An 11183-nucleotide genomic window follows, 5' to 3' on the forward strand; every position below is an offset into this window, starting at 1 on the left:
ATCCAACATGTTAAAAAAGAAGGGAAGTGATATTATAGCACAAAATAATCTTACAGTAACATTCTCATGGAAGGAAAGTTAATTGTTGTTGTTGTTTAGTGCTGTCGAGTCGGTTCCGACCCATAACGACCCTGTATAGGCTTTCCGATGAGTGGCTGGTGAACTTGAACCACCGACCTTGTGGCTCAACCTGACTTTGCAGTCCAGCGCATTAACCCACAGAGCTACACACTAACATTCTCATGGAAGAAAAGTTCATTTTGGGACCATCTAATTCTCTTTGGGTTTAGTCATTCAACCAGTTATGAGTTCAGCCAAATGTATTATGCTTCAGTTCATATTTATAATTTTATCCAATCACAAAGGAAAACACCCTACAGCTATTAAATGACTTGCCTAAACACAGATATGTTGTTGTTAAGTGCCATTAAGTCAATTTCCACTTATAGTGACCCTCCTGTATAGGGTTTCTGAGGAGTAGCTGGTGAGTTTGAACTGCCAACTTTGTGGTTCACAGTCCAGTGCTGATCCTACAGCACCATACAACGAGTCTAAATACAGATATGTTATTGTTGTTAAGTGCCGTCAAGTTGATTCCGACCCATAGAGACCCTGTATAGGGTTTCCAAAGAGCAGCTGGTGAGCTTGAACCACCGACCTTGCAGTTCAGACGACTTTTCAGTCGGATGCATTAGCCCACAGTGTCACACCAGGACTCCAAATACAAATATACTACTTCCTAAATTGATTCACTTTTCTGATTGGATGAATACATCAGGGCTTTACCATAGTCTATTTTTCTAATCTTGATTACTCTATGTAGGATTTTAATGGTTTTTCCACAAAGTAACACAGCACCTTGATGGCACAATTAGATCAAACCCTGGGATTTAGACTCTCAGGCCATTAATCATCCTACAATGTAACATAGGTGCTTATTACAAAAAGGGAAACACTAGAATAATAATAAACAAATGGTCATAACAAAACAATTTAAAGGTTAACACACCCTCCTGATCCTTGACTATTTATAAAGTATTCCTTCATCAGTTTCAAATATTCAGTCACTTATATTTTTCTAACCTAAAACTGGGCTAAAGTTTGAATATCAACTTTTATTAAGCAAGATGTAGAAGAAATACAACTATTACAACTTTAGAGAGTGCTTTCCCCAGATGTCCTATTTACAAACTGACCAATTATTGTCCTCTTTTTCCCCAAATAAAATGATCACATACATAAAAAATACGTAGAAATGATAACGCTTTAATATAAACATTTCCATAATATAGATTGATTTTGTATCAGTATTTTTGAGAATTTAAGATGAAATCACCTAAATTTATTATAGCTGTTTCACTTTCCACTTTCAGAACTAGAAAGTACAAAAATACACTAAAACTTAGATTTAACAAAGAAAAAAATCATTCTAAATTATTTCAGACATTTTCTGGAGAAAACCAGGAAACATAAACAAATACACTACAACAATAAAACACCATCAACACCAAGATGAACCCAAAAAAGGAATGGATTCTTCAATGCCTGGTTAATTGTCTCACTTAAAATAAACGAGCTCCAAGGGTAAATAATTTACTATCACAGCAATTTGATGAATATTACATTACATGTAAGAAACATGGAACTTTTCTTTTAAAAAATGAGGACAGTGATTTCCAACTTGGGGAAAATGCATATTGAACACTTTTGCTTCTCTTGGCTGTTAGAGGTTCAAGTACCTGTAGGTACACATAGGAAAATTCAAATAACATGAATTTCATGAAACCAATCTTTTCAATCTATTTCTTCAATTCAACATTGGGGTACCAAAACTAAAAAAAAAAAAAAAAAAGTTTAAAAATCGAAGAACAGATCCATCCCCAAGCATTGGCTCTTTTATTTTTCTTTAACAGGTTTCTCTTGTTTTTTCCATGCTTCTTGTTGTTAGGTGCTATAGAGTTGGTTTTGATCATAAGGATCCCATGTGATAAGAGTAGAACTGCCCCATAGCGTTTTCTAGGTTATGGTCTGTATCAAAGCAGATCTCCTGTGGAGCTGCTGGGTGGGTTTTGGTGCTTATGTTTTTCTTTGTCAGAGGCTAGGCTTGTTATTGTTGTTACGTGCCATCGAGTCGATTCTGACCCATAGCGGCCCTGTATAGGGTTTCCAAGGAGCAGCTGGTGAGCTTGAACCACCGACCTTGCAGTTCAAACGACTTCTGCAGTCTGACGCATTAGCCCACAGCACCACACCAGGACTCCGAGGCTAGGCTTAGACATTTGTATTTCTTCTTTTAATGCTTAAGCTTTCCTGAATTGACATTGACATGCATACTTCTGGGGTTCTTGGTGTGGCACTGTAGGATAAGCACTGGACTGCTAACTGCAAGGTCAGTGGTTCAAACACACCAGCCACTCCTCAGAAATCCCATACAGGGTCACTATGAATTGGAATGAACCAACTTGAAGGCACATAACAACAATAACTACCTCTCCTTTTCTTCATTGGATGCTCTTGTTTTCTTTAAATCCATATTCTGAACTGATTTCTTCAATTCTTCATTGGGTAAACACAACTGAAAATTTCAAAATCCAAGAATAGATTCATCCCAAAGCATTTCCTCTTCTGTCTTTTCTTTAGCACGTTTCTTTTTCTCTTTTCTGTGTTTACGTTCTTCTTTCTCAGAGGCTACATCATGACTTTTTTTCTTCTTTTTATGCTTAAGCTTTCCTGAACTAACAAAGACTTCATCTACCATTCCTCCCTTTTGTTGGATGCTCTTCTGTTCTAAATCTACATCCTCATAACTCCCTTTCCTTTTATGTTTGGACTGCACCTTCTCTGCTTTTTCTTCTCCTTCTTTCAGACGCTGCCTCTTTCTCTTCTGATGTCTCCGTTTATGACCTACTTGAAGATCACTTGTGTTGTTTTCTGAGAGGTCCTTGGAAACTTCAGATTCTACACTTTGTGGGCCAGAGTTATTGTCTTGTTGGATAAGGCTCAGAGGTACTGGTTTTTCTGATAAATATTCTAGTCTCTGTTTACTGTCATGATCTGGTGACCAATGAGGTAACTGGTTGTCCACTGTTTGTGAAATACTGGGTGATTCTGAGTAGGTCTGGCAAGTCTCAAATGGGCATTTTTGCTCAAGCATTGTATGTCTAGGTCTGAACTCAACAATTTCTCTGTTATAATGGGCTTCTATAAAACTATCTTCTATCTTTCTGAGACATGTCTTTGGTTCTAGTCCTCTAGATTTCTGTTCTTTAAAAGAGTCATATGTCCTCTCTGAAGGAGCTGGTAAGCTATATGATAACTGGCTTTCCATTGGTGAAATATTGTATGGTTCTTGGTAGGTTTGGGAAGTCTCAGATGAAACTGTGTGTTTAGGTTCAGAATCAACCACTTCTCTGTGCCCATGTGTTTCCATAAAGCAATCTCCCATATCTCTGACACAAGACTTTGGCTCTGGTCCTTTGACGGTCTGCATTTGAGTGTAATTATCCAGTTCATCTTTAAAAGACTGATACCTCTTCTGTGAATGATCTGGTAAGTAATGAGGTAACTGGTCTTCCACTGCTTTCGAAATATTGTATGATCCTGGATATGTCTGGGAAGTTTCATGTGGGAAGCTTTTCTCAAATACTCTATGTCCTAGTTTGAAATCAATCTCTTCTCTGTAGCCACCAGTTTCTAAGGAGCTCTCTTCCATCTTTCCGAAACAAGTTTTTAACTGTAGTCCTTTGTCTTTTTGCATGTTGATGTTATCTTCACATTCATCTTGGAAAGTCTCTTGTGTTTTTGAATTCACTAGATTGGTAACAAGGTTTTCTCTGAAAAGAAGATGGTAGAAAGTTTTTGTTACTAAATTATATTGTTATGAATATTTTCTCTGTTCTCCAAAGTATTAACTCAAAAAATAAAGACACCCAGAATTTAAAAATAATACCTCACTATAAAAGCTCAAAACATGATCCTTTTATGCCAAAAAGAAGTCACAAATATCTCCTAGGGACTTCATAGTTTTTACATACACACACACACAAGCTTTCCTAGGGCTGGGATGTAAAGGAGGATGAGTATAAAGGAGATGACATATCTGGTGCTCTTGTAGTACTAAAAATGTGAAGCAAGTTGGGAAATATAGGTAAGAACCAATGATATTTAATGTCCTGATGGTTGGTTAAGTAGCCTTTGTGTGTAAGCACTCTGATGCTAACCTAGATATCAGTAGTTCAACCCGACCAACCACTCTATAGGAGAAAAATATGGCAGTCTACTTCCCTAAAAATCAGTCTTAGAGATCCCGTGGGCAATTCTACTCTCTCCTAAACAGTCACTATGAGTTACAATTGACTCAGCAGCAATGAGTTTGGCTTTCTGGAGTGGTTTTGATCAATTGTCTGATCAGAATGTCACATTGCTTCTAAAATTTTGGTTAGTCAGTTCATTGTACAGATCTATAAGTGTGACATTTATTCTGGAACTCGAGATTTTTCTTTTATAAGTTTAGATAAACATTAATTTGGTGAATTAGAATTTCACTCCTAACTGTTCATATGCTTTTTGTTGGATCTGGATTTGAGCCATTGGCCCGACCTAAGACAGAAACTTGCAAAATAACAAAATAGTATGTTTTTCTCCCAAAGTCATATTCTGGTATGCTCAGTATTCCTGACCTATAGGAATTTAATGAGCAGGTCCTGTGTAGCACTGTTGGATAAGCACTGGACCACATAGTCAGTTTGAACTGAATGGTCAGCAGTTCAAATCTACTAACTGCTCCTAGGATACCTTATCCAGGGTCACTATGAGTCAGAACCAACTTGATGGCACTAAGCAACAACAACAGCTACAATTGCTGTGGTCCCAGTCAATATTTACATGTCATTGGGTGACTGACTCCATCACTCTCTCTTCTAGGGCTCCTTCCAGGGATGCCAATATGTTGAACAGGTGGAATAACAAAAACATGCTACTGCATGATTTCTTATCTAGATGGATTTAATATGAAGTCAGTAAGAGAAATAAATGAGGATAGCACATGGAACCCAGAAGTTCTTCCTTCTACAAATTCAACTTAAGCCATTTATACATTGTTAGGGCCCCTGGAGGTAGTGCGGTGGCTCTGTAGGATAAGCAGACTGCTTTTTATTTTTTTAAATGTTTTATTGTGAATTATGTGATAGTTTACATGGGAGAACATTAGTTTTACATTCAACCTATCGTATATTGTTTCATTGCCGTGGTTACAATCCCCTCCATGCATCATCAACCTGCAAGCCTGCCCCCTGGTCATCAGTACACAGTCCCTCTCCCTCTCTGGGTCTAGAGTCTCCAGCCACTCCTCTCTCCATGTCATTGTTTCTGCATCCATCTCTGGTGTCACTGTTTTAAGCAGAGTACTCTGAACCACAAGATCAAGAGTTTGAGCCCACCAGCTGCTCCACAGGAGAAAAATGATGTATTCTGTTCCTGCAAAGATTTACAACCTCAGAAACCCTATTCAGGGTCACTATGAGTCAGAACCTAATGGAGGACACTTAACAAAATGTGCTCATATTCAAATAGTATGCACATGTTATATTGCTGTTGTTGTCATTAAGTGCCATAGAGTCAGTTCTGAGTCATAGTGACCCGCTTTAGGTTATTGAGGAGAGGCTGGTTAAAATCGACCTTGTGGTACAGGGCTCATCCTGCAGCGACACACTAGGACTTTGATGTTATACTAGAATGAAATAATGCAACAGAAATACTGTGCTTTCATTTGGAAAGCAACAAACCAAACCTGCAACTGTTAAATTTTATTAATTGTCTTCTCAATCCTTCCTTCCCTAAAATAACAGAATACACTGGACTAAATATTCATTGAGCTCCATTATGTGCCAAGTCAAACATCTTACATATACTATTTTATTCAATTATAACAACCTTAGAAGAGGTGTCCCAAGTTACATAGTTCTGAAAAAAATGAATCCAGATCTGTCTAACAGCAATACTTTTGTGTTTAACCGCTATATCTCATTGGAAGGATAATGACTAAGCCACAGAAACCCTACAAGAATTCTCTGAATTTGTACGATTACCACAAGAATACCCCTTTTTGTTGTTGTTGTTGTTAGGTGCCATGGAGACAGTACTAACTCTTAAGGACCCTATGCAAAACAGAAGGAAACTCTGCCTGGTCCTAGGCCAACCACAAAATCTTTGCTATGCCTAACTAAGCCCATTGCTGCTGCCACTATGTCAATCCATGTCGTTGGGGGGTCTTCCTTTGTTTCTCCGATGCTCCACATTACCAAAAATGATATCCTTCTCCAGTGACTGGTCCCTCCTGACAATATGTGTGAAGTATGAGAGATGAAGTCTGGCCATTCTGGCATCCAAGGAACACTGGTACTGTTCTTCCAACACAGATCAGTTTATTATTTTGGCACTCCATGATACTTTTAATATTCTCCTCCAACAACATAATTCAAATGCATCAATTCTTCTATGGTCTTCCTTATTCACTGTCCAACTTTTGTATGCATATGAGGTTATTGAAAATACAATGGCTTAGGTCAGGTGCACCTTAGTCTTCAAACTGGTTATCTTTGTTCTTAGAGTTCTTGTGTAGCAGATGTGCCTAATGCAATACGTCATCTGATCTCTTGACTTCTGCTTCCATGAGTATTGATGGTTGATCTGAGAAAAATGAAGTATTTGACAACTGTAATATTTTCTCCATTTATATGAATGCTGTTTATTGGTCCAGTGGTGAGAATTTTTGTTTTCTTTACATTGAAATGCAACCCATACCAAAAGCTGTGGTCTTTGACCTTCAACAGTAAGTATTTTATGTCCTCTTCACTTTCAGCAAGTAAAGTTGCATCATCCGCATATTACAGGTTGTTAATGAGTCTTCCTCCAATCCTGATGCCATATTTTCTAAATATAATTCAGCTTCTCAGATTATTTGCTCAGCATACAGACTGAATAAGTAGGGTGAAAAAATATAACCCTAGCTCACACCTTACCTAATTTTTAACCATTCAGTGCTCCCTTGTTCTACTTGAACAACTGTCTCTTGGTCTATGTAAGGGTTCCTCATGAGCATAATTAACTGTTCTAGAATACTCATTCTTTGTAATTTTGTCCATAGTTTATCATGATCCACACAATCAAAAGCCTTTGTGTAGTCAATAAAGCACAGGTAAACATCTTTCTGGTATTCTTTGCTTTCAGCCAAGATACAACTGACATCTCTCTTCTGAATCCTCTTCTGAATCCAGCTCGAACCTTTGGAAATTCTCTGTCAATATATGGCAGAAGTCATTTTTGCACTATCTTTACTAAAACTTTACTCACATGGGATATCAATGATATTATCCAATGATTTTCACATTTCATTGAGGACCCTCTCATTGGAAGGGGCACAAATATGGATTTCTTCTAGTCAGTTGGCCAGGTAGTTGTCTTCCAAATTTCTTGGTGTAAATGAGTGAGTGCCTCCAGTGCCGCATCAGTTTGCTGAAAGATTTCAATTTGTATTCCATCAATTTCTGGTTCCTTGTACTTTGCCAATGTCTTCAATGCACTTTGGACTTCTTCCTTCAGGATCATTGGCTCTTGGTCATATGTTATGTCTTGAAATGGTTGAACGACGACCATTTCTTTTTGGTACAGTGACTCTGTTTATTGCTTCTATCTTTTTTGTTTAATTTTTTATTGTGAATTGAGTGAATGTTTACAAGGCAGATCATCAGTTTTACATTCAACAAATCACATACCTTGTTTCATTACAATGATTATAATACCCTCCATATACCATCAGTTAACAGTATTTCTCTCTATTCATTTTAACTTTTTTTTTTTTTTTAACACTCAGGCATATATAATAATTGACACTACCAAAGGGCACATTCTGCAAGTCTGCCTCCTGGTAGCCAGTTCTCAGTCTCTCTCTTCCCATGTATCTAGAGTCCTCAGCTGCTCCCTTTATCCATGTCCCCATCTCTGCTTCCATGTCTGGTATCGCTGCTTCTCTGGATAAGGCCTCGCATTCTACTTGTGCTTTTCTCCCTTGATGGTCCTAGGGTCCTCTGCCTTCCATCTTCTTTTGATGCTTTTAGCATCATTCAATATTTTGCCCATAGAATCCTCCAATATAGCAAGTTGAGGCTTGAGTTTTTTCCTCAGTTCTATCAGCTAGAGAAATGTTGAGCATGTTCTTCCCTTTTGGTTTTCTAACTCCAGTTTTTTGCACATTCATTATATTTGAGTTTGTCTTCTCAAGCTGACCTTTGAAATTTTCTGTTCATCTCTTGTACCTCTTAACTTCTTCCATTTGCTTTAGCATCTCTACTCTGGACAGTAAGTTTTGGAGTCTATTCTGACATCTCTTTTGGTCTTTTCCTTCTTTCTTGTCTTCTTAATGGCCTTCTGCTTGCTTCCTGTATCATGTTCTTGATGTCATCCCACAATTCTTTTGGTCTTCAGTCTCTAGAGTCTAATGCATAAAATCTGTTCTTCAGATGATCTCTAAATTCAAGTGGTAATATTCAAAGTCATATTTTGGCTCTCATGGACTTGTTTTAATTTTCTCCAGCTTCAGTTTGAATTTGCATATGAGCAATTTATGTTCTGTTCCACAGTCTGCCCCTGGTACTGTTTTGACTGATGATATGGAGCTTTTCTATCGTCTCTTTCTACATGTGCAGTCAGTTTGATTTCTGTGTATTCCATTTGATTAGTTCCATGTGAATCTTTTATTGTTGTCTAAAAAGGCATTTGGAGTCCAAGGTGTGGTGCTGTGGGTTAATGCACCAGACTGCAAAGCCATTTGAATTGCAAGGTTGGCGGTTCAAACTCACCAGTCGCTCTTCAGAAACCCTAAACAGGGGTGCTATGGGTTGTAACCAACTTGACGACACTCTGGTAGCGTAGTGGTTACGAATCAGGCTGCGAACCTTAAGGCCAGCAGTTCGAAACTACCAGCCATTCCGTGGGAGAAAGATGAGGCTTTCTGCTCCCGTAAAGATTTACAGCCTCGGAAACCCTGTACAGGGTCGCTATGGGTCGGAACCGACTCTAAGGCACTTAACAACAACAACAACAACAAAACAAAAAAAGGTATTTGCAATGAAGAAGTCATTGGTCTTGCAAAATTCTATCATGCAATCTCCAGCATCATTTCTATCACCAAGGCCATATTTTCCAACTACTGATCCTTCCTCTTTGTTTCTAACCTTTGAATTCCAATAGCCAGTAAATATAAATACATCTTGATTGCATGTTTGATCAATTTCAGACTGAAGAAGTTAGTAGAATTCTTCAGTCTCATAATCACTTGCTTTAGTGGTTGGTGCATAAGTTTGAATAATAGTGGTAGTAACTGGTCTTCCTTGTAGGCATAGGAATATTATTATCCTATCATAGACATCATTGTACTTCAAGACAGATCTTGATATTTTCTGTTTTCATGATGAATGTGATGCTATTCCTCTCCAATTTGTCATTCCCAGCATAGTAAACCATGTGGCTGTCATATTCAAAATGGCCAATGCCAGTCCATTTCAGCTCACTAATGTATTCCATTTCATTTATGACAATTTCCAATTTTCCTAGATTCATACTTAGTACATTCCATGTTTTAATTATTAATGGATGCTTACAGCTGTTTCATTTTATTTTGAGTTGTGCCCTATCAACGAATGGAGGTCTTGAGGAGGGCTTAACTCCATTCGCATTACCATGGCCAACCTGAGGCCATCTTCTGGTACTATGTCTGACAATATTCTGGTACTCTTCATCATGTTTCAATATTCAATAGTTTGGTGCTGACTATTCCACTGCTATTCATAAGGTTTTCAGTGACAAACTATTAGGAAGTCGTCCATCTCTCCTTCTTCCTAGTCTGTCTTCGTCTGGAATCTCAGCTGAAATCTGTCCATTATGGGTGACCCTGCTAGTATTTAAAATACCTGTGGAATACCTTCCAAACTAACAGCAACACAAGCTACCACAGTAAGATAAACTGACAGACAAGTGGTAGAAAATACCCTTTAGCATTCTTCAGAAAAGAACAATACTGGTTGGTCAGGAGGGATACCTGTTAGCCAGCTCTGCCAATATATAGCTATGGCTAGGGAATTCCCTGGAGGATGCTAGGGTATATGACAAATAGCACCAACCAAATTCAGGATCAACTCAAAAAGTAATGAATGCCTAGAAAGTTTGCAAAAATATATGCAAAGGTTCTTGACAGATGCCCAGGCCTTTGGTGTCAAATGAACATTTCATCAAAACTATTTACCTAATTTGATGTTCATGTCCTTGCATATGGGACCGCAGCATTTCTGAAGATGTAAAGGCAATACTACAAATATGGCAATCGTAGGTTCTCATATTAAATGCTGAAAAAAAAAAAAAAAGTTCAAGTTAAAACTATAAGTAGGATGCATTTAGAATCATGATGTTAGAGATGGTGGTAAGAAAGTCTCTTAGAGCCCATGCTTCTTAATTTAAAGTCAAGAATCCTTTCCACCACATCACACTGTTTATCTAGACTTGACTTATTTCCTAAGAAATTGCTACTTTCTGCTAAATATTGCTACATGGATACCTACCAGTACTTCGACATTAAAATGCCCAACCAATCTTTGCCTATTAATCCCTCAACAAAGCTCTTTTTGCTTCCACCTAATTTTCTGGAATTCTCCTGTGGCGCTGCATGTTAGTACGCTGGACTTCAAGGTTGGTGTAAACAGCAAGGTCAGCTGTTCAAGCTCATGAGCAGCTCCTCAGAAACCCTATAAGGCATCACTGTGAGTCAGAACTGACTCGATGGCACTTAACAACAACAGTTCTCTTTATATCCAACTGAAACCCGAAATGTCCCCAAAAGAATAAAGTCAAAAACAAGCAAAGTTTATTCTCTTAACATGAAATCAATGGAGTTTGCTAAGGGCAATTTCGAAAGATAGATGTGGTTTTACAAAAAAGAGATTCAGTAAGTTCAAAGCTGAAATTAAATTCTAAAGCATAACTACTAGTTACTGCTTCCAAAGAGTAAAAAGGATAGACTAGGGAACCTATACCAGCTGCCTCCATATCCTGCTTCTTAAGTAGAATTGGAAGCAGGGGGTCAATTTTTATTTTCTTAATCTCATCACCCTTCCAGTTTCTCTTTGGTCAGAAGA

At 38.0% G+C, this 11183-nt stretch overlaps 1 protein-coding gene across 1 annotated transcript; it reads right to left on the reverse strand.

Moving 5' to 3' along the window:
* Positions 1-2584: 2584 nt before the first annotated feature.
* On the reverse strand, positions 2585-10416 carry ZMAT1 (zinc finger, matrin-type 1). The gene is made up of 2 exons (XM_006869108.1): positions 10298-10416; positions 2585-3833 (listed from the first exon to the last, which is right to left on the reverse strand). The coding sequence occupies exons 1-2, from the start codon at positions 10387-10389 to the stop codon at positions 2585-2587; spliced, it is 1341 nt and encodes a 446-aa protein (XP_006869170.1). The 5' UTR covers positions 10390-10416.
* Between the last annotated feature and the right edge of the window lie 767 nt (positions 10417-11183).

This window comes from Chrysochloris asiatica, unplaced genomic scaffold (genome assembly GCF_000296735.1).
Source record: "Chrysochloris asiatica unplaced genomic scaffold, ChrAsi1.0 scaffold00126, whole genome shotgun sequence".
Lineage (NCBI taxonomy): Eukaryota > Metazoa > Chordata > Mammalia > Afrosoricida > Chrysochloridae > Chrysochloris > Chrysochloris asiatica.

Coding starts and splice junctions, on each gene's coding strand:
- ZMAT1 (XM_006869108.1), bottom strand. CDS start 10,389: ATGAGAACCTACGATTGCCATATTTGTAGTATTGCCTTTACATCTTCA. Junction 3,834..10,297: donor GGACATGAACATCAAATTAG/GTAAATAGTTTT, acceptor TCTTCTTTTCAG/AGAAAACCTTGTTACCAATC.